The sequence below is a fragment of the Cyanistes caeruleus genome, chromosome 7 (genome assembly GCF_971803275.1).
Source record: "Cyanistes caeruleus chromosome 7, bCyaCae1.hap1.1, whole genome shotgun sequence".
NCBI classification, from domain to species: domain Eukaryota; kingdom Metazoa; phylum Chordata; class Aves; order Passeriformes; family Paridae; genus Cyanistes; species Cyanistes caeruleus.
In genome coordinates, this window is record NC_141707.1 from 32,418,836 (window position 1) to 32,442,309 (window position 23,474).

The following is a 23,474-nucleotide window of genomic DNA, read 5'->3' on the forward strand; positions in this document are numbered from 1 at the left end:
TTGTTTCTCCTGGGTTTTATTCTCCCACCTCCCTCTTTCTCATTACAATTATCAGAGTCCAAACTGCCCCAAAACATGGTATTGCAGGGAAGTTCCTAAATTAAAAAAATATATACAGCTATATGTATTGCAAAAAGGAGGAAAAATCTGTACAGAAGAATGCAGAAACACACATAGTATTTTTGTATTTTCTCTATTAGTGTTCAATAGCCTTAGAGAAATGGTTCAACTCACTAAAAATTATGTCTGTGCATGTGACACACCACCACCATAGGCAATTAGCAGGTTATTTAGGCACTGCAGAGTATCTTAATGATACTATTTAAACCTATATTGGATGCAATTGAAAGAATACAGTTTTACAGTTGAAGAACCGATTTAAAAGTTGTATTTGAGTTTAAGCACAATTGCAGGCACAGAACCAGGAACCCACTATCAGATATGGCCACAGACACTGTTACTTCCTGTTTGCTCCAATGCAGCTCTCAGTACTCAGCACTTCTGCTGAGCTGAAAATACAGTAGTATCCATGCACTCTCTTGTACATGATCCATGGCTAATTTCATGTGCAAAACTCAAATCACTAAGGCCATTTCTACCATGAAAAGAAGCAAAAGTCTATAGCCTTATCACAGCTAACACTCTCATAGCTGCATACAATTTTTTGGTTAGATGGGTTACATGATGCTAGCCATGCTGACAGACATCATAATGCAAAGCTAAGAGAAGTGTTTCATCTAATAAAAGCCAGTAGTAGATCTAAGGGTTTTGGAAATCAAACTGAAGAGGTGCGGGGAAAAGTGTAGATCAGGTTTGCTGGTAAAGCAAGATATACAAAGTGCAAACAGCACTGATACTACACTCACAAGAACCAAATTCTGTAAAGGCTACATATATAGGGAAGTAAATGACTTGTGAAAAGAACATACATTCTTTGATGAGAAAAGATTACTTTTCTTAGCTGTAGAAGTATAAGTGATTTAAGTCTGGCAGTTAAATTAACTTCCCTCAGAGCTTGAATAGTACATTAACTGCTTTATGTTCAGTTATTAGACTTAAGAGTTAAGAATTGATATATTTCCTTATTCAATTCCTTTTGCTTTCAATTCTGATCGAACACGCTGCAGATAAGTAGAATCCGGGTAACCAAACCTAGGAGAAGAAGAGAATTGTTTGGGCTATTTCTGCAATGAAGCACTTGACAATTTCTACAGAACCATCTCATCAAAATATTTTTAGAAATCTCTTTACAAATTTTATGCATTCTTGCCCTAGAGAGAAAACAGACCCATACTGCCAGTCACAGAAGTAATACAGACAGCATAAAGCTACAAACTTAAGGAGCTGCTACATTCTGTTGCTCAAATTGACACTATGAACTTGAAAGCTGCCTGGAGTCTCACTTCAAAATGACAGGGTGTTTGGGTATACATCTTTTTAAAAAAGAAAATCAGACCTGAAGCATATTCAAGTCAGCATTCAAATCAGAAACATAAGCACCGGCACCTCCGGACTTGAAGTAGTGCAGCACCAGAACTGCATACAAAGCAAGTGATAAACAAGAGAGAGAATTTGCACAGAGTGGAGGATAAAGTAAAACTGATACTTTTTGCTCTTTTTGACCCTAACACAGTCAGGAGGATCTAGACACAAGTCTTTAGAGCTTGCAGGACCATCACCTGCCCCTTAGAAGCTGCAACAAGCTTGGAAGGACTGGTCCAAGACTCCCTGTTGTCTCTGCTGCAGGTGGCTCACACTAAGTACTGGTGGTTGCTCCTTTCATTTAAGTGCAGCAAGTCTTCAAGAAATGCTGGATAGAGCTGTCATCTACTCAGAAAATCCTCTGACAGCTTCAATGGCCAAAATGGGGTAACCTTTTTTATGGACAGGGTTGGCACTGTGTCCTGTGCCCTGACCCACTAGGTGCTGCACAACTCATGGTTCCAAGCATCTAGAAGGGCATGACCATATCTGTACTACAATCTCACTTCCTGCTGTTAGCTCTGTTAAGCAGCATTTCAAATCATGTTTTACAGAGTCTGAGTGACATCTTTACCAGGATCATAATGGACCAGCACCTCCTGGTGCAGAGCAGCAGGTAACAGCAGAGGCATAGATCAGGAGTCCAGCCTTAGGTATCATCAAGAGCTTGTTGTCCTGTATATTCTAATCAAAGCAGTTATTAACTAACTTACAGACTCATTGGTGAATGAGTAGCCTGAGAGGCAGTAGAACATTAAGCTCATCCTTGTTCCAACTGTCCAAATAGGTGATTAACATCTGGATCCATAGGGCATTCCACAATCACTCTGTTAGTGACAAAATCTCAAAGCTCTAAATGTGGAAAATATTCAAGGCAGCCTTCCTGACACATCTGAGTAACAACAATATTGCATAAAGAGAAGAGTACTTACTGGGTAGGTCCTCCCTTCATGGCAGTTTTGTGGTGAATATCATTCCATATGATAACACTTTGTTCACCAGTAGTATGTGACTGCCCCACTGTGAAAATCAATTTTTGGTTAAAGGCCCTTCTGAGGAGCTGTAGAATTTCTCGCCCCTCCTCATTGTTAGGTAGATACGCTGTTCGGTGAACTGGCCCATAATGCTGCCCTGGGTTTGGATGGCTGCTCTGTTTTGTAGAAAAACAAAACAAAAACACAGTGTACATCCTAAATCATACAGAAAAATGTAGCATGACTGATATTTGATTCTGAGTTTTTTTCTCTTTAGATACTTTCTTTCATGCAAATTTCATTTGCACTTTTTTGCCATCATTCATGCATCCATTGTTATTTTTAAATTTGTTTTTCCAACTTTTCTCTTGTAAATGCATGGTGCTACACCCATGACTTTTTAGTTTACTCCATTCTCAGTCCTGGACACCAACCCAAGTACATAACATAAGGAGATTTGTCACCTGGAAAGCTCTCACCAAGCCAGCCCACTATTTATTTTTGTCCATTGGCATCCACAGCAAAGAGAATGCTCCAGAAATACTCATTATACTCCCAAAACTTTGTTTATATGATATCACTACATAGATTTCAGTTCAGTTATTCCCAATGTACAAATTAAAGACAGGTATCTCTGTCCTGGTGCATATAAAATAGAGGCTGACCATCTTATCATTTCATTCCTACTGTATTTACTTAATTGCAGCCAAAAATATTGAATTAAATACTTGCAGATTTGTACAAAACAAAAGAGTTTTGTCTGAACATGCATTAAAATAATGGGAAAATAATTAATTTTATATTCAATATTGGTTTTCTTGTGGGAAAAATATCTTTAAGAAATATTTAAGTATACTTACCATTTGAATACCACCCTTCATAGCATAGTCAATTTGAATAGTGTCACAATTGGGATAACCAGGAAGAGAGAAACTGATTGTTTTAGTTGACATTGTTCCCTCTGGTTGGTTTCCTATCAGGACTCCACAGACGGTATTACAAACAGGACAAACTTGTTTGTAAGTCATGGCTTTGTCAATGCAAATTTTGCAAAATGCATGTTTGCACTTTTCTAGTATTTGTTTATTTTCAATTCTGTCCCTGCAAATAGGACATTCATCTTCTTCCTTTTCTTCTGTCTTTGCCTGAGTCTGTCCTCCAGTAGAAAGACTGTTCTTTTGCCTAACAATGGACTTCTCAGATGCTCCTGTAGCTTCTTGATAGCTGAGGTCAGAGGACAGTGATGCCCTGTTTTTAGTTTGTGTTGAGTCTTCAATGTTAAAACCCTTCATGTACTTTTCAGCAGCATAAAGACTGTCTGGTAAGCCTCTTATGATTAACTTATCTTCATTCTTCTTAAGTTGTACATTAAAATCTTCAAATTTCTTAGCATTAAGTAGTTTATTTAAAGTTTTCTTCTGATCTTCTGAAAGCTTCATGCTTTTTTCTCTTAACATTGCAGAGGCACTCTGAAATGCACTGATGAAACTTTCAGTAGCATGTGACGACATATCAGAAGTTTTGTGTTTAGGCCTAAATATTATGACCTTCTGGCCATATGAATTCTCTTTTATTTCTACCAGTGTATCAAATTTGTCATTTATGTTTTCAATTTCTTTGGTTAATATGGTTTCTAACAATTTAAACATAGAAGCATCAACTTCAATTCCATTCCTGTATTTGTAGCATTCGGATGATATTTTCATATCAGCTTGGCAGTTCTCATCTTCCTCTGCTAGAAATTTTTTGGCAGCTAAAATCTCACTCCCTGGACCACGGAGTAGCAAATGATTCCCTTCCTCTTTAGCAAGAAGATTTCTAAACATTTTATTTAATTTCATTATTGTCTCTTTTAATGTGTAACTGTTTGTTATGGGAACTTTTTCCTCTGTCAGATCTTTTGTAGCTCCCTGAAAAATGTTGATAAAAAAATCTCTAGCTGCTTGTAATAATGCAGGACTTTTACCAGAAGATATGTGTATTAATGTGTTATTCTCATCATGATCTTTGGTTGTTATACACACTCCAAACCTTTTGTGTAGCTCTTTGATTTCTTCTTTGCAGGTATGACTAAAATACTCATAGAGAGCTGTCCCAACGATCAACCCATCCATTTCTTCAGTATCCAGGCCAATCTTATCTTCCAAACCATTCTTACATTTAGAATGTGAAAAATCATGGTTTGAGTCTTTGCCTGCAAGGATATCCTCAACGTTCTTGCCTTCTTCAGTATTCAGGCCAATCTCATCTTTCAAACCACTCCTACATTCAGAATGTGAAAAATCATGGTTTGGGTCTTTGCCTGCAAGGATATCCTCAAAGTAGTGATAAGCTTTTTCAATATCTGTAAAATCTCCTGTCAATTTCTCAGAGCCATCCATGGCAGGGTTTCCTTCTCTCTTTAAGTTTGGACATATAATGGCAATTTTCTCCCTTTGGTCTTCAGTGAACATATTGGTATTCAAAGTAGCAGATACTGTAAGAAATATCTAAAGAAAAGACAAGAATACATCAACATTAGTTTTCTCTAAGGTTCTCTGCCTGCTACTTCTGTATTTTCAGCAAGGAGAAGCTCTGTCCATCCCAGTAGTGACAGACCACTACAAACAAGTTTGCACACGGTATTTCTTTATGTCGTGTACACTAACAATACAAGCAGGTGAGTAACACAAACTGCTTCTAAGTCAGCAGCAAAAATGAAATGTCTTAATGTCACCAGCATTGCAGGAGGAAAGACAATAACTCTGCTACTTAGGCTGAGACTGTGACCAGCACTCTCTGCTCCCAACCTCTGACAGCAGGATTAGCGTAACTAAAGGCAGGCAACCTCTGCAGCTGAGCTCACTGTGTGTTAGGCCCTTTTCCCATCATTACCAGGCCCTAAAAGTCCTGCGTACCAAGTAGACAAAGCAAACAGATTTTTTCTTTCCCTCCCTATCATCTTCAAGGTTTCTGGGCACCAGGCTGACCGGTGCCCTCCTTACTGGCCTTGAAGGTCCCAGCTACCCTGCCAACCAGCTGCTGTTGACCCTATCACAGAGCAGGCAGGTTTGATGGCACTGCCTACAAGATCAACCAGTTACAAGTCCTAACTGGGAATTCACACCAAAGCTGTGGCTGGTCAGTGAAACCCATGGGACCCCTTGGTGTCCAGGGAGACTTCCACTGCTCTCTGCTTCCTTTGAGGACTGACTGGATGACCCATATGCTTTTATGTGTTTTCAAGTCTAGATTGTGATTGTTCTATCAATACAGCAACCCAAGTATTAAGATTTGACATGATTTGCAGAGGGTCCATGTGACTAGAAACCATACGCTAAGCTGTGCTATCAAATATCAAACATAGTGCTACACTACTTATAAAACTGTCCTACACTGATTCTGTTTGTAGAAATCCTGTGGTATTCTGATCATTAACTCTATGCTACGCTAATGATAAAACTCTTTTTAAAAAGCAAAAAGCTTTACTTGTAATGACATCTTAGTGCCACTATTATTTTGCCAAGGATCCCCAAAAGAATCTATTTGTCCTCTTAGAGCCAGGTTACACAGACACAACATGTTTTAACATGACCTATAAGTTATATTTCATTGATCTTATTAATATTAGACTATATAATCTTCACTTATTATCTTTCTTTAAAACTTTCCCAGAAGTCATGCTTTAGTAACTCCAAGGGTTAGGGCAGAAAGCAAGATTCTGAAAAATAGCAACATACATGTTCACTTCTCTATTTTATACAGACAGGAGGATAGGGAAATTTGCAGTATAGATGCCAGGTAATTGCTATGTTAGCACATGCTATACCTCAAAAGCTACATCTATGTTACCATGCAAAACAGGATATAAAACCCTCTGAGCCAGATACCAGCATCTTGGTAGAGCCGTATCCACACTATGTAGCCCTACCCCTTGTCCCTAAACACAGCTGATCTTTTCTGTGTAATTTTTAGTTCAAAGTGTCTAAAATCATACCTGTAGTGCTACATCACATCACAGCAGACTTTTTTAATGCTGAAGTAAGGGAGGGAGATAATTAGGGTTGCCTCAAGGTGCAAACGATGGAGGAGTGTTCGAGGTCTGTGTAGGTGGAAAGATCAAATCTCATACAATTCTTCTGCACTTTGGGATGCATACTTGATGCATACTACCCCCTGAAACCTGCCAGAGTGCTGCTTTGGGGAATAGTGGTCAGCATCTGGCAGAGTCAGGCTGGAAAAATGCTGCCTGTAGAGACGTGTAGATTGACTTCTGGTCTGCTCTCAAATGTCACTCCTGGACCCCATTTTATTAAGATCACATAACTGACATTTTTTTTGGCACAAAATATTAAAGTGCAACATAGAGGACTCATGGAACTACAAGCAGGGCAGTTGTGACAAGCTCTTCCTGATGTACCTTTTTGGTAAGGTCTTCCTTTATTGTAGCCCCAAAGCCACCATTGTCCCGCTGTGCCCGCTGGGGCAGGGAAGGGCTGGCAGCGACGCTGTAGTTGACAGAGGCCTGCGCTGTAAGCTGGTTCTTGCCCGAGTCCCCTTCTCCAGACAGGATGACTATCTCCAGGCGTTCTGCACCCAAATCCAAGGTGTGTTTTGTGCGGGATTTCACACTCTTCCTATCTGTGGTAATTTTAAAATGACAGAATCACAGAACTGTTATGGCTGGAAGGAATATCTGGCCATCATCCCGCCCAATCCCAGTTCCAAGGCAGGGTCACCTGGAATGTCTCCAGAGACGGAGACTCCACGGCCTTCCTGAGTGGCCTGTTCCACTGCTCTGCCACCCTTCTTCCTCATGTTAACGTGAAATGTCTTGTGTTTTATTCTATGCCCCCTGCTCCTTCTTGTCACTGGCTACCACTGGCACGCCTTTGAGATATTTATATGCATCAATGAGATCCCGAATGAATTTGGACAAAGGCAGATAAGGCTGATAAAGTTACCCGAAAACGTGATAGTTACCAGGGGCCCCGGAGCCGCCCTGCCCCGGGACTCTAAATGGTGCCTCTGCGGCCATTTCCAGTCCCCTCACAGCCGTCCCCACTCCCGTCCCATACCTTGCTCGTTCAAGAAGTGCACCCAGTAGGTGTTGGGCTTGGGGCCCGGGTGCACGTTGCACTCGCCACCCCCCGACCGCTTTCTCGACTGGAAGTATGCCTGAAGCTTGAGGTTCGCTTTCTCGCCGGCGGCGGGCGCAGGCTTGAGCCCCACCAGCAGTGGCGGCGGCGCCATGATCGCGCTCCACCGCCCGCTTTCGCTTTCGCTTCCCGCTCCGCCACCCGCTTTCGTTTTCGTTCCCCGCTCCGCCCGCGGTTCCCGCTTCAGCTCCGAGCGCTGAGGATCCGCCCCGCCCGGCTCATGGGGGTCGTTCAGGTAGCGGAGCGGGGCAGGGGGCGCAGGGGGTCCGGGGCGGCGGCTGCCTCAGGGGCTCGGGGTGCGGCGGGAACTCCCTGCGGGGCTGAGGGGAGCACAACAGTCCCATCGTCTGGCTCGGCGCTCGGGAATGACTCTTTCCGGCCTCTCGCTCCTGCAACTTCGCCGGAGCCAGAGGAATCTGTGGCTAACTTCACCCTCAGAGCTCCCGCAGCTCCGAGCAACATTTTAAAAACGAGAAAACTTTATACAGATATTTGAAAAGCTGGTATTGCCGGTTTGCTTTGCTACAGAATCTCTCCTGTAGAAAGGCAGCCCACGTTTGTTGCTAGCATTTACTTTCTCTTTTCCTTTTTTTTTATTACAATAGAGTTACGTTTCAGATTTCTTCAGATGGAAGCCCGCTTTAGGTAAGCCCCTCATTTAGCCGTCTGCTAAATGTGTAGTTGTATGTAAGCTGAAAACTGCCAACTACAGCCAGCAAACTGGAAAACAAAAGCCAAAAGCAACCTGAAATTTATAATTAATATGAAATAGACATGGTTATGAATCAACATTATTATTAATTAGTTCAACAGGACTTGCTTGCGTTTCTCTTTTGAAAGATCTCAGAAGTGTTTTAATGAGTCAGCATAGATACTTTATAAGTGCAAAACGTCAGACTTTTTGCAAGCTGGAAGCATACCCTGGAGGAAAATTCATAAAACTCGTACATTTAAATTGATTCAAACTAATTAACATAACTGCTGCATTGTAGTACTGCTGACATCTGCCAGGAGAGGGCTGTATAGCCATAGTAATAATGTAAAATCTGTTCCTTAAAAGAAGTGGTTTAAAAAGACTTTTCGAGTTCATACAAAGTTCCATAAAAGAAAGAACTTGCTTGTGGTCTTTTAAGTACAGACCAAATGAGAGTCACAGAATTAAAACTCAGTATAAGATCTCTGTGGCACAGTTAAATTATCCTGAGTTTTGAACCTCTGAAAAGGGGAGAGAAAAGATTAGAGTGTGGAAAAAATATTGTTTAGCAATGACAGTAGGATAAAATTGAGACCTAGAAACCACACTTCTAGATAAAAATAAATGTTTTGATAGTAATTCCTTCTATTTCACTTTATATTCTGTATTCTAGGGTCAAGCATGGTAATGGATGAGTTCAGTTTGAGGATCCCCATCAGTAAAGATGCCTATGAAGCTCTTAAGAGAAGAGAGAACTGTCTAAATATTCTCATTTCCAAAAAGTTTGCTTGTACGTTGGCCTTCAGAAAAGGAACGGAATGCACTGTTGAAGTATACAGGAAAAAAGTAAAGTCAGGCATTGACATTTGTGTTTATAAGGATGATCTCACAAGACACAAGGTTGATGCTGTGGTGAATGCAGCCAATGAGTATCTTGAACATGGAGCAGGTCTTGCTCTTGCCCTTGTAAAAACTGGAGGACCAGAAATACAAGAGCAAAGCGATCTTTATATTCAAAGGTATGGAAGAGTCCAAGTTGGCAACATAGCAGTGACAGGTGCAGGGATGCTTCCTTGTAAGGAAGTTATTCATGCAGTTGGTCCAAGGTGGAATTCTCGTGAAAAAGAAAGATGTTGTTACCTGCTTCAGATAGCTATTTTGAATGTTCTGCATTATGTTAGTGCTCCAGGAAAAGCTTTAAAGTCTGTGGCTATCCCAGCAGTGAGTTCAGGTATCTATGCCTTCCCAGTTGATTTGTGTTCTCAAGTGATAGCAATGGCTGTAAAGGAATTTGTTGAGGCAAGTTCACCAAGCTGTCTCAGGGAGATCCGCCTGGTGAACATTGATGAGTCCACAGTTGCAGAAATAAAGAAGGCCTGTGAAAAGTTTCTGGGTGATACCAATTCACTTGAAGACACTGTGTCAGCTTCACCAAGCCAGTTTCCGACTCACCTCAAACATGGAAACATTCGCATGCGCATCATAAAACAATACCCTAAAAATCTGAAGGTAAGTCTGTCCTGTAGTTTGTGGAACATGGTGTTGCCTTCAAGTCCTTGTGGGATTTGGAGCCCAAGATTTCAGAACACATTTTGTGTCAGTCCACTAAATGATTTTCATCTCAGTTTGATGAGAATTTACACGTGGTGATTAAATCATAGTAGCAAGGAGTTGTTTTTTGTCCAAATGGGTATTGAACTTCAGAATGTTTTATTTCATTTTTGTGTACATGCTGTTATAATAGGAAGAAGCTAAAGATTGAATGATTTAATAATACATCTCCATGTGAAGGTTTATCTTCTTATTCTTATTTTATTCTTCTTATTCTTATCTTCTTATCTTAAGAATTCACATTTTATCATGTGCTCCATGAAGTGTTCTCTTATTTTCTGCCTTTCTTTTTTCTTCCTGTAATTTATGTTCTCATAACTCCATTACTGGAATTATTCAGCAAACACTGAAACAGCAGAAAATAACTTACACAGGTGATATGCACCTTACCTTTACATAGGGCATTACTTAAATTGATTAACTTTTTAGCTAGAAAATCTGATGCAAAATATATGACCTCAGTCACAGAGCTCTTAGACTGCAAATACATCACAGGAATGACATTTATTTTTAGCAAATACTATATCCTAAAAAAAGAAATGTGTTTTTATTTTAAAGAGGTATCATAATTGAAAAGGAAGTTTGGTTTTTTTTTGGTGTAAGAACAAAGGATCACGAAGTTGACCTTGCAGGGAATTTTATTAACCAAGTCTACAGCACTGCAAGATGCACATGCTCTCAAGGCCATGAGGAAAGCATGTTCTTGTGTCTTTAGATAATATTCAACAATTAAGGTTAGAACAATTTCTGCTGTTATCAGCATTGTGTAAACAAGTTTTTTGTGTTTTCCATATTTGAAATACAGGGCACCTAATATGGGAATCTGCTTTTTCCACTGGGTATTGGAAACAATCATAACTTTGCAGTTCCCTTATGTGTACTGGCACCACTAGTTTGGTGATGTGTCTTGCTACCCCTAAGGCTGGGATGACAGCCATATCCATTGTTCTCTCCTGTTGATAATTGGCACGTGAGTCACTTAGACAGTGAGAGTAATAATTCTATTCAATACACTCTTGATGACTGGAACAGCTTTGTGCATGCTCGTGGTTTCTGAACTGCCACTGCAAGGTGTGTAATTTGATGTATTCTAGTGCTGTAGTAGTAAGTAGTAGGAAAATTCAAGCAGCTGATCTGTGGAAGTCAGGCCTTTGTACAGGAATTGTAGTTAGAAAAAATGTTCTCTCTAGTAGCAAATCTTGCACATAATTAGTTTGAAGTACATTGAAATTTGCACTCTTTCCTTGCAGAATACAGCCATTGTTAATCCCCTGGATGCAAGGGGTGAGCCTTCCTCTCAATCTTCAAGACAACTGCTGGAAAAAGAGAGTCCAGCTTTTCGGAAGGAACTTCAGTGTCATTTGAGACATCCAACACGTTCTAAGGAGCCCATAGTATCCAGAAGGCATGAGCTGACCTCTACATTTGTACTGCACGTGGCATTGCAATGCCAGCATCCGGTGTTGCAGTGTGAGGTAACGATTGCTTACTTTGGATTTTAATGGATATTCATGTTGGGTAATGTGAGGACTGAAAGATTTTGTTTTTCCTGCAGGAAGTGAAGGATGCAGTGAAAAGATGCCTGGATCACTTTCAGGACATCTCATCTCCCTCAGTTTCTTTTCCAGTAAATTGGTCACCAGAGCTGCCTGTTGACATAGTGGCAGAAACCATGATTGAAGCAGTTTTAAATTTTTCCAGAGCATATCCTATGAAGAAGAAAGAAGTGCAGATTGTCGTTTGCCCAGATGACCCTGATGCCTATGAGGTACAAAATTTGTTGTTAACTACCCATAAGGAAAACACTAAACTGGAAAAATATTTCCATAGATGACTAAAAATGAAGATAGTCTGTTCTGTGCTAATAGCAATTGTGAGCAGCAGATCCCTTTATGAGACTTAATACTCACATTAATAGATACTCAATCTTTTCAAATACTTATTTTCTCTTCACTAAACTAGAAGTCTTCAGCCTGTAGTCTAATAAAAAAGGGAGAGAACTTTAAAATTCTCATGTCTGTCAGTGAATGTATAAGAAAGAGTCTACTCTTAACTTATAAAGGAACAAATAATCTTCCTCAGGAAATATTTTCAGTCAGTTTTGGTTTCTTGTATGGAGCTCCTAAGGCAAAACACTATCAACAGATTATATGAGCTAACAGAAGGATTTCAAGCAGACAGGAAGGAGAATAACCTGGATTTTAAAACTGAGTAAGGATGCATCATCATTAAACTGCAAGTAATGAACACCTTTATCTTATGTAATTGCATGAGATATGCCACAACCACAAGGAGCTGGTAAAGGTGCCATTCAGTGTGTAAGGTGTGTTTCCTTAGGAGATGCAGAAGAACAGGAATGCATTTGATACTGTAAGGAATAACATTTTGGGAAAAGCTGACAAATGCCAACAATTTCACAATCAGGTGGGGGTGTAAACTGTTTGTCTATCAGAGTTTTGAAGAAATTATTTGCTTATTTGATAAGCAATTGCAAACTGCTCCTAAACTTTTATCTTTCAAGGTTGTCCTGAGAAAATTTTATTCAGCAAAATGCAAACTGGAAAACAGAAGTGATCCTTTGAGTAAGTAATGAACAGAAGGGGTGTTTCCAGTAAATGAATAGTCCCAATTTGAGAATCTGTAATCACATTCTTTTAAAACTGGGAACTTAGTATTTACGTATGTGTCTTGGGAAGAGGAGGAAGCAAAAACTTGTGAGCACTTCGTATTTTTACATTTATAGGGATGGAACTGCACTGTCCCTGTTAAGACTTAAAACACATTGTCATTGCCCAACTTTTTGGAAGTAATTTAGTGAAAGGCAGATAAATTCTCCATGTGTGTGTGTGTGTCCTGGAAACCTTACCTCCTTGTAGATAATCTCTTTTTTGAGCATACCAGAAGAGTGGTGTGTTTCTTGCACTGTACAGCTGGGATTACAAGTAGGAGTTTGTCAGCCCTTGAAAGCTCTTCACTCTTCCAATGCACTTGTATTAAAGAAAGTATATCTTCCAGGTACAGAGCCAGGCAGTCAGACTGCAAGCAGTGAACCCGTGATTGAACTTAGAGGGAGCACACCCACAGCACTGGAAGCAGCAGAATCATGGCTCCAAAATGTAATGCAAATTCAGGAAAGTCGCTCTGCTGTTATTGAAAACAACTTCATTTTTTGCCTTGGTAAAGAGGAATTTGCAGAACTCTCTCGAGTGCAGCCTTCTAGTGTATGTGTATCAGAAGAAGTGAGAGATGGACAAGCAAGACTGAAATTTCAGGGCCCTCCTGATGTTTTGATTGATACAGTGCTTGCAACTGAAGAATTACTGCTTCGTGTGCAAGAGAAGACTATAGCTGAACAAGAGAAACTGCTCAACTTAATGTGTATGTAAAGTAAATGGTGCCTAAACACTAATTAAGTAAATAAGTGCCTAAACAAAGTCAAGTATGAAGCAACATATATCTCTGTATTGCTGAGGGTGGACAGATATGCATTCAGTTCACACACACATACTGAGTATTGCTTTAATTACTGATATCCCTGTACTTTTATCATGTGAGCCCCTGGAATGCTATTTGTTAGCTGTAGTCACTCAGTTGGCAGTTTTCCCAGTTGGGCACAATTTATACAAGAGCTGGCCATGATGTATATGCAGCTGTAGTGGAGTCCTCTCCAGGATACCTTCACTTTAAAGTCTGGCCACTGGAGATTTACAAAATTTGCACTTAATTAACACACACCTTTGCTGAGCTTTTGCTGGCTACATCTGGACCACTGTGGAGTACTTGGCTGTCATGAACAACTGATACAACTAGTAGCATTACAGAAAGCTACTGAATGATCAGTTTTAATTCATGTTTGGATAATCATTCAATATATATACCTTTATGTGAAAGCTCAAATGTGGAGAGGTGTAATGGAGAATATAAATTGCTTTCCTTTGGTTTCTCCTCTCCCTGGTTTCATTATAATAAATGCAGAAAAATAGAATATATTTATATACATTTATATATGTATATTAGTCCCTCTCAATTTTAGCCTCTGACATTACTTCAGAGAACACTTAAAATTCTTTGTTCTTAACTAAACCATCAACCAAAGTAGTGGATCTGCCTCCTTTGCCTTTGCTTCAGACATTACAATAGATGAAAATTTTACTCCCTTATTCATATCCAGGCCAACCAGAAGCAGACCAGCTTTCAGAAGAAGACTTTCACAAGACAAGTACCACTGACTACATCCAGATTTCACCAGTAGAATGTCACCTCCAGGAGTTTAAAGACAGACAGAAAGAGTTTGAAAAAGCTGGACTTCGTATTCTCAGGGTAAAGAGGATATTAGTGGAAAAACTGAATCTCAGCTCACATATTTGAACTAACATATTTCACCTAAGCTTAAAAAATTCAGATGAACTATTTCAATGCATTGTCTTTAAAAATTAAGATCAAATCAACCTCATCCTTAAAACAGATTGTCTTTAATCCTAATGAAAAGTATTTTAAACATAATGCAAATAATCACTAAAAAAGTGATTAAATTTTGAGAAGTGTTTTTAATTATACTGTATGTTCTCCCTTGTACTTCATGCTTCAAATGCCCCTTTATAGGACTCTTGAGAAATATGAGATTGGTATGGTAAATTAAGGACAGCATTCCAGGACACTAAGTCAGTGTCTGTTTTCTTTTTGTGAGCTTGATACCAAAAATTACCACCTGAATTTGCCTGATTATGTGTTAAAGCTGGAATCATACTTGGGTATCACTGCTTTACCAAACAGGCGGTGGACTCAATCTCTTCAGCACAACTCTGCAACAGTACTGGAAGTCAGTACACCAGGAAATATTCCCAGTGGTTTCAATGGGAGGCATGGGATAGTGGTATGGTTCTTTTCTTTGGATCAGTTGCACACTTCAGATACTTTGTCCACTAAGTGGTCAATGCATACAGGCTAAAGCAAAGGTTCTTACGCTGAAGAACATAGCCTGAATAAAAGAATTTACGGATTTTGCAACTGTCTCCATCTGCTTATGCTTGTCTGTTATGTTACAGATTGAAAAGTTACATAATCCACTTCTATCTGCTGCATTCCAACGAATGAAAACAAAGGTAGATGGTAGCTCCAAAAAAACTCACAAGTTGTACCAGGATGTTCCTGCTGAGTTCTGTTGCTCAGTTTGCCAAACTGGATTTCATAGGATGTATTCTCCACCAAAAGGTAATGACTTGCTTTGGCATCTTTAATCGAAACGAACAGTGACTGACTACTAAACTCAGGTTAAAATTAGAAAAAATGGCATTCCTAAATAAGAACTGTTTCTTGTATTTAGATTTGTATGAGCTTACTTTATTATATACAGTAAGGTTTCCCTTCCTGATACTTTAGAGCCAGGAAGGTTCTAGGAAGATAAGCCTGAATTCAAGCCTAGCCCAAACACTGAATTATTAGTATACACATAATTTCATGTCAAAGTTTTATTTTGTTGCATCACTGTAAAGAAAGTCAGTGTCCTTGTGTAGCTGCTGCAAACATGTCATTCAGCAGCTTGGTGCTATAAAGCATGTGGAAGGGCATCACAGAACACTGAGGATGGAAGAGGCTTCTGAGGATCATTCACCTGAGGCCCCTGTTCAGATCAGGTGTAGTCAGAGACAGCAGGTAATCTTATTGCTTGGGCTGCCATTTGGAGTAAGGTACACTTGGAGAAAGTTGTGACTCCATGAAATATTGTAGCAGACAATGTAGTGGACATACGCTTTCAGAAAGGGAAAGAATAAGCATTTAGTGCTTCATCCTGAAGTGTGTGATATTTTGCATGTCAATTTCAGAATGGGATTTCAAGCAATAAACTGTTCAAAAAGTGCAGATTTGCCTTTCTTTGTCTATGCAATCTGCATGGCACATTTACACACTTTAAAAGCAGTAAGATGGTCTAATTTCTTTGCACTTTTACATTTGATACTGTAACAGCACTTCATGTGACATTTTTCATATAAATCTCAAAGCTTTTTTTTGCAGTTTGCGTTATTAAGATCTTGCTGCCTTTGTTGTTTATCAGAGTCCCTCATACATGATGGCTGAAGTGTGAGTCATATATTTATTTTATATAAATCCTTTAGACCTTGATTATTTGCTAATCCAGATGATTCAATCACTGGATTAGCAGGTAAATCTGAACAGTTACCACTGGAGTAGCAGTTAATTGGAATGGCCATCAGCTGTCATTGCTCTGGTCTCAGTGGGAGGTCAGTGCAAGCATCAGAGCCACTCCATGCAAATTACCTTCCGAAAGGATGGCAGGCAGTCACATCACTTGTAACCCTGAATCAAGCAGCAGTCTCTTGGAACTATCACCCTGAAAGAACCATCTGCTAAATGCTTTGTCTTCTGAAAACTTCTCTTTCTCTTTCCAGAACAAAAATACGGAGCTGGCATCTACTTTACAACGAACCCAAGGTACCTGAGCAAGGATAAAGCTACATGGGAAACAGATTCTAAAATATACGTGTTTGAGGCTGATGTAGTAACTGGCTCATGCACTACAGGCCAGCCATCTTGTATTATGCCACCAGCAGTGGAGAGGAATGGCTTTACATTATATGACAGTTTAGTAGATAGTCTACACCGTCCCGAGATCTTTGTCATTTTCAACGGTTTTGCAGCCCTTCCACAGTATTTGCTGACTTGTTCCCCACTGACCAAGAGGTATTTAGCTCCTGGAGGAAGCAAGCAGGATCCTCAGTGGGAATAAAGCAGAATTGTAGCTATGGTGAAGACCCTCTGAGAACAAAATGTAGTGCTTAGATTTAAAGAGGATGCTCTGCTTAGTAGTGTGCTATGGTCAGAGTGCTTCCTGAAAAGTATTCTGAAATATTCATGAACAAAAGAGTTAGTTAATACTTTAAGGATATTAGGATAAAATTATGAATTGATGCATATCAATGAATCAGTGAATGGAAGCAGAATGGAAAGCATCCCAAAATACAGTGTAACATTTAGCATTAACAATTAACAGACGTGGTCATTTACTTTATTTCTTAAAGTGATCTCAGTTTGTGACTCTACACTTCATGGTTGTGAAGGCTGTCATTCTTCCACTGCATTTTCTTAATCTGAGATATTGCATGTGCCAGGGAAACACAAGAAATCTTGGTTGTGCCTTTTGATTCTTAAATTTTCTTTGACTTAAGATGGGAGAATGTAGAAGATTAGAGCTGTTTGCTTCTTAGGGACATGCTATTACATACAGTTATGACAAACATGAGGCAATACTTCATGATTTCTTACAGTGGTTGCTATACTGGTTTTATTACTTACTTCAAGCATTGTAGATACACATATTCAAAATAAAAAGTACGAATGTCAGTATCTGTTAACTTGTATTTTTCTATAGTCTTAAGAATGTGATTTGTACTGTACATGAGCTTCAGACTTCTCAGCAACATTAAATCTCTTTGAAAGGCTACAAAATAGTAGAGAACTGGTTCAAGCTACAGCTTGAAATTATTTTTCAATTAATCTACCTTTACCAACATCTTTTAAAGATTAAATTGTCAGCCTTGTAGCCAGGTATCCCCCCCATTACTTCTGCAGTGACGTGAAGCAAATACACGGAAAAGCCCAAGGGCTGTTGCAGTAATTCCAGTGTGAAAGGGGATTCAGTCTAGCACTTGGGTACATGGAAACTTCCTCCAGTAAAGCCCGCTGATGGGGAGCAGCCTGATCTCAAAAACACAGATGAAATTAGCATTCAATAAAACTTTTCCAAAAAATTTGTTAACGGATTCCCAGGATGCTTGTACTGCACCTGCAACTCTTGAGCTAGTAGTTGTAGTGCTAGGAACCACTCACAAGTCCAAAAGAAATTAAGTTATAAAAGTTTAATTCTGAATTTTGAGGTTACAAGTGGATTTTTTTTAACAATTACAAAATAAACTTTTAGATTAATATATTAATATTTTAGGGTTTTTAATAATTATTTTTAAGATTAGCTGTGCTTGCAGTTGCGAAGGGTAGTTTTGTAGTGTAAGTCTAACACATGAGTTTTGTTCTCAAGAAATCCAAAGGTTGACATTGGAAATTATGCTGCAATTCTGAAAACAGAATTAGTCTATTCCTATTTTAACTATTCCATTAAAGTAACTAATTATTTTCCATTTCTGTTCCCTTCTTCCTTATATTTTTGATTCACACATTACTGCCATGAAAACACATATTTGTAGATTTAAGATTTGTTAGCAGTGAACAGAGGTAAGTTCTTATGTCAGCATGCTTCAAGAGACCATTTTTAAAGAGGTTTCATAGCAGGAATTTTTTTTTTTTTTCTTCTACTATCTTCTGTAGTTTATTAACTACAGCATCAGTTTTCAGAACGCCTAAAGGAATGTGTTTTTTTGGCACAATGTAACATCTTGCTCCTAGTGGGAATAGAGAACAGTTTTCACAACTCAGTATTAATTTAATACTGTAACACAAGTTTTGGTAACTATGTATTTCATTATTAACCTCTTTATTAACTATGTTACTACCCTTAACTGCATGTGAAAAAGTCTGTAGTCAGGTTAATAGAAAAATAATTATAGAGAAAGCTTTTAACATCTTAATCCTGTGCCCAGTATAGGCTTTCTCTTCCCTCCACATACACCTGTAGTTAAGGATTCAGTGTTACTGAATATTTATCTTTAGTTTTATTATAGCATGATTTTTTCCTGATGTATAATTTCTATTTCACCAGTGTTCTCCACACATTTTAATATGCTATATATCTAGATATATATAGCTTCTTTAAAAACTGGTAATGTAAGAGATTGTACATAATTATTTTCATCTGGTCCTCAACAAGAATAATTCCATGTACAGAAACTAGAAAATAAACCCAGCACAAACTAGATGTACCAAGTAGTACATATTAAAATAATTACCACAGTAATTGAAAATTCCTGATCTTAGTCCTACTATAATCAGTTAACCAGAGGCTATTCCACAGCCTCTGGGATTTCTCTGTTGTCCACAATAAGGGTATGAATAATTCCTTCCTTTCGTTTCCCACTACTGACAGCCTTAATGCAACAGCTGTGGTCAGCAACAGTAAAATGAGTTTCAGTCCCATCTTCCACAAATTCACCCTGAGAGAAAGGAGACAAGAATAAAAACAGGTGATATTTCAATAAACGAAAAGCTCGAGTGCATCAATGTCAAGATAACTTGCTGTTCTCACAGCAGCTTTAGGTACCTGTGACAAATACTGCCCAAAAGCTGAACAAGGCTGCTGAATCTCAGGCAGGGCTCTGTCAAGGTGCCCAGTTAAAGATTTGTGCATATCAGACCATGATGAAAATTTCACACAATCAGAAATGGTAAAGTTGGAGTTTGTGAATCCTTGTTACTGATTCATGTCAGTAAACATGAAGAGGCAGCATCCTGCCGAGTTGTGCTGCACAGCCAGTAGGTGTCACACAAACCTTTGCTCAAGCAGCAGTGAAAGGTGAAGTATTTAGGATGCCTTCCACAGCAGATCCCTGAATCGATACAACAGCTGTATATCTTGGATAGATCTCCTGCTGCAGTTCTGTAATTTCCTGTTATAGATTTTGCCAGACATGGCTGTGTTTTTGTCATGTTTGTGACAGTAGAACAGTTCACGTGCTGCTCTAATGGAAGCACAGTTTGGTACTAAACCTGCACTCACAGCTTGCAAGGGCACCTCTGAGTGCTCTCAGTATATTACAGAAAAGGCTGAGCCATCAGGAGCAGAAGTCCTGATTTACAGAAAGGAGGTTTCTTTCACTGATTACTAAGCAAACATTTGGTGAATCTTTTCATCCTACTCTCAGGTATAGCAGAACTGTTGATTTTACAATTTGTACTCATCCAGGGGCTTCCTTTTAGCAGCAGTAAAAACTTTGACACCCTACCTGGTGTGCATATTGAAAGCCATCATAAGCAGAAATACACCAAACCGATTAAGCCCCCTAGATGTCAGCCTGCTCAAAAAATCAATGCAGATGTGATCAAGATAAAGGATTTGACTTGTTCCAATGAGGCTCTTAAGCCCTAAGTATTAGGAACATCTCTAGATGGAAAAAAGCATGAGTCATACTAGACTATATGTGTTCAACTTTCAGTGACAACTGTTACAAGCAGGTTTGGATGCAGTGGCTCTACACTCTGCATCAAACTCAAATCCTTCCCAATCCCCAGAAGTTTTTCTCCCTAAAAACCCTGCACAACTGACTCTAATTTCTTTGTTTGTCTAAAAAGGGGAAAGAAAAGTATAATTTATCCTTAAACAAGCAGATGGTTTGGTATCTGAACTGAAATACTGCCCATTATAAAATTCAGTGAAGGCCATTTTGAACAGACCAGGAGTGTCCTGGCTGCCTTGGCCTCTTTGGTAAAGGGAGATAATGTGCCCCTCTGGGGCTTATTCTGTCAAGCTTTGGTTACAGATCCATAGCCTGGGAAGAGCCTTTGGAAAGGATCACATACCGCTGTTTCCATTTTTTGACCGTTGCACCACACATCCATCGTGTCTTTTTCTGTGAAGGAAAAGGAAAACAAAGTAGAAAGAACAAGGTATTTTTTTCTCGCTACAAACAAGGATCTAGGGATTTTAAAAAATCTATTGTTGAATTTTACTTTCAATTCCCAAAAGAAGTTCCCAAGTAGCTGTAGTGCCTGAGCTACAGGGTTTGCTCTCACATTGGAGAGAGAGGAGGCTCTGTTTTGCTTTGAATATACATTTTTAACCCTCCGTAGCCCTAGCTATTAATACTGTGTTGTTCTGAATAGTGCCAGAGATACTCTGACAGCCTTAAACTGAAAAGATTAAAAGACAGAAAAGTGAAGTAATTTCTGCTAATTATTTGATTGCTGTTTATTCAATAAAGCTCTTTTTTCAGGTCAATTCAATTTAAAAGCAGTATTATTTAACATCTATCAGACTGTTTGTATTCTTAAGATTTTGAAAGCACCAAGTACCACTTTAAATATCAATCTTAGATTTATTTTTTTTTGCATTTGAAACAGAATATTCTTTTACTTAAATTACTTTGCTCTGTAACTCCCTTTACTGACACTGTCATTCACACAACATTAGCAGAGAGCTGAATCCTGCTTGCCTTTCCAGTAAGCACAGGGAGATTAAAATTCTGTGAAGAGACTTATCTGTTTCTGGCACTAAAACTGTCTTTCTTCATTGCTTCCCTTCATCTTAGGACTGTTCATTCTGTCCTGAGGTTTAAGAAGAAATCATAGCCTGAGATCTCTTGTCTCCAGCTCTAACCATACAGCAATGTCCCAGTGGAAGTTTTCCCACTAGATGCCATGGACAAATTCCTCATGGGATCCCTTCCTCCCACCTGCTTGTAATGTAACTGGGAAAGGTGGGGCAGAAGAGAAGCAATGTATTGCTTTGCTATTAAGAAAGTGAAAGAACATCATTGGAAGGTTTTAGTTTAAGTGTGTAGATAAGAAGCAATGCTGAAAATAGGATGCTCATCAATCTATCAAAAATGTGGAATAACACTGTTTCACTTCAGATAAATACTTCTTGATCATGGCTGATGATTTTTGGAAGGAAAGCCTGGCTATCTGCTGAACAAACTTAAGACACACATGAGGTTTGATTACAATGCAGGTGAAACTTCTGTAATAGGCTTTACCTGGAGAACTGCTTTGCTAGGGCACAGCTCTATGGATGCAGCAGCAGTAATGCCTCCCAATTTTTTTTTCCCCCTCCAAATCTAGACCATGCTGCTGCAGGCTCACACATGTATAACAAGAGCGTTATTTCTCAGACTGTCTTTGGCATCTCATTCCAAACTTCCAGATCCCCCAGGATTTTATACTGTAACAGAGCTACCACTGAACTGTGCTTTCTCTTAATAACCCGTTTTTGCAGACAAGTTTATTCAGAGGTAGCAATATGTAGTCACTCAGTGTTTACTTACCTAGAACAATTCTATAGTCTGTACCTCCCAAGTTCAATATCCAAGTATTGGTTGTTTTTAACCTGTTCTCTATATACTGCTTGAGACTCTTTCCATTGATCTCCAAAGTATATTCATAGGCAAAGCCGCTGACTGCATCAATGTTAATAGCAGCTTTAGTTTTAGTAGCTCCAACGGTGAATGTTTCTTTACCCACTAATTTAAACATCCATTCTCTTCTTATTTCTTCCTGTAGAAGAAAACAAAGACAGTGGGTATTAATTAAAAAACCTGGGTGCATGTTTTAATACTAAAAAATTTATCTGGAACTCAGGAGACAGCTCAGTACTGAATCATTATTTGGGAATGAATGCATACACGGTGCATTCATTGTATGCAGAGTGCCTCTGCCCAAGGACAGCAAAGCATTTCATGAATAACTCACACCTTAACTGGAACTGAAAAAAAGAATGATGCATTTTATTAAACTATGTAATTAACTGAATGTACCTCACTTGCATTTATTAGTCTTTTGTTTGTGGTGGTGTGTGTTGCATGGAAGTGCACTTATATAATCTGTATCACTGCATTTGAGCATATAACAATTTCACCTTTCCATCAACATAGACAACACGCTTTCCTGAAGTGGTCCCATGTTCAAATTCAATCTTATGAACACCATCACTTAAAGCTACTTCCCAAACAGCCACCAAATCTGTCATCTTCTCTAAGTGGCTGTACCGAGACCTAAGGAGAAACCAACAAAATAAATTAATTGTCATTGAAAGGTCAAGTCCTGATGTCTGCAGTTCAAGGCTTTACTGCTTCTGGGCAAGCCACTTTTGGTAAATAAAAAATGAGACTTGAAATAATAAGCTTGCAGAACTGCTTATATTTTAATGAATGTTTTTCAGACATTCAAATATGACAAAACATCACAAAATATAAACAGTTAAACAGACTCACTTTGACAAACAGTACAAAGACACAACTACCTATCTAACCTTTAAAACTCCCATTTCAGCTGACAATAGGTAACAAAATTATATTTAGTTTTAAGATACTCCTGGACAGTTCTGCTATTTTTTGGTAAGCATTAAAATATGTTATTTGACTGGTCTCAAATTAAGTGTTTCAGCTTTTTAGACTTGAAAAAATAGTGTGACCAGTTTAGCTATTTCCTGTGTTAACAGATTTGTCTGTAATCTCATAAACACTACCTATATCATTTGGATATGCAACTCTGCACACACAGACACGGGTAGGGATCTGGCAAGATATCCTTTTATTTAAGTAATTTTTATGGTTTAGATACAGTCATAAGTGACCACTGGAACTGCGGATATCTTTCCAAATCTGCTCATATCACAGTTCTGATTTTTTACCTTACTTCATCGTCACAGACAGTAATCTCCTCACCGGATGCCATAGAAGCCAAAAGAGCTTTTAATCCAATTAGCAGCAAGAAAAAATAGAAAAGCAGAATAGTAGCAGAGAAGCACCGAAGTCTAAAGTTTCATCCTTTTCTCCAGCTAAGATAAAGGACATTTTTAAAAGCATCTTTATTAACATACAGTGCTGTCATATATATGATGAAATAAAAACACTTAAAGCACAACCATCTTTCTCTAAGACAGAAAAGCAAGCGTAT

The 23,474-nt window shown here is 38.9% G+C and overlaps 3 protein-coding genes across 12 annotated transcripts in view; 1 reads left to right on the plus strand and 2 right to left on the minus strand.

Annotated features, from left to right (window-relative positions):
• DTX3L (deltex E3 ubiquitin ligase 3L) lies at positions 1–7,779 on the minus strand. The gene is made up of 5 exons (XM_023931331.2): positions 7,514–7,779; positions 6,856–7,076; positions 3,317–4,945; positions 2,415–2,632; positions 1–1,152 (listed from the first exon to the last, which is right to left on the minus strand). Exons 1-5 carry the CDS (start codon positions 7,686–7,688, stop codon positions 1,083–1,085), a joined length of 2,313 nt encoding a protein of 770 aa, XP_023787099.2. The 5' UTR covers positions 7,689–7,779; the 3' UTR covers positions 1–1,082.
• PARP9 (poly(ADP-ribose) polymerase family member 9) lies at positions 6,901–17,258 on the plus strand. 5 transcript variants are annotated; one of them, XM_086896367.1, is made up of 10 exons: positions 6,901–7,042; positions 8,200–8,239; positions 8,962–9,797; positions 11,150–11,374; positions 11,455–11,667; positions 12,421–12,481; positions 12,915–13,277; positions 14,071–14,219; positions 14,945–15,110; positions 16,307–17,258. In XM_086896367.1, the coding sequence occupies exons 1-10, from the start codon at positions 7,007–7,009 to the stop codon at positions 16,642–16,644; spliced, it is 2,427 nt and encodes an 808-aa protein (XP_086752493.1). In that variant the 5' UTR covers positions 6,901–7,006; the 3' UTR covers positions 16,645–17,258. The 5 variants fall into 5 exon arrangements, with proteins under 5 accessions (XP_086752493.1, XP_023787096.2, XP_023787098.2 ...); XM_023931328.2 differs by lacking the exon at positions 6,901–7,042 and adding an exon at positions 7,650–8,012; XM_023931330.2 differs by lacking the exon at positions 6,901–7,042 and adding an exon at positions 7,650–7,829.
• FAIM (Fas apoptotic inhibitory molecule) overlaps positions 17,173–23,474 on the minus strand; it is a 7,642-nt gene continuing 1,340 nt past the window's right edge. For 3 of the 6 annotated variants that reach the window (XM_086896398.1, XM_086896399.1, XM_023931333.2), the window contains exons 2-5: positions 22,435–22,570; positions 21,845–22,073; positions 20,382–20,431; positions 17,173–19,018 (exon numbers count right to left, since the gene is read on the minus strand). In XM_086896398.1, the coding sequence (XP_086752524.1) occupies positions 18,869–19,018; positions 20,382–20,431; positions 21,845–22,073; positions 22,435–22,545 (540 nt within the window). In that variant the 5' untranslated portion in view covers positions 22,546–22,570 and the 3' untranslated portion in view covers positions 17,173–18,868. Of the gene's footprint in view, positions 19,019–20,381; positions 20,432–21,844; positions 22,074–22,434; positions 22,571–23,208; positions 23,356–23,474 lie in introns of all 6 variants that reach the window. The other 3 variants (XM_086896396.1, XM_086896395.1, XM_086896394.1) reach the window with 2 other exon arrangements.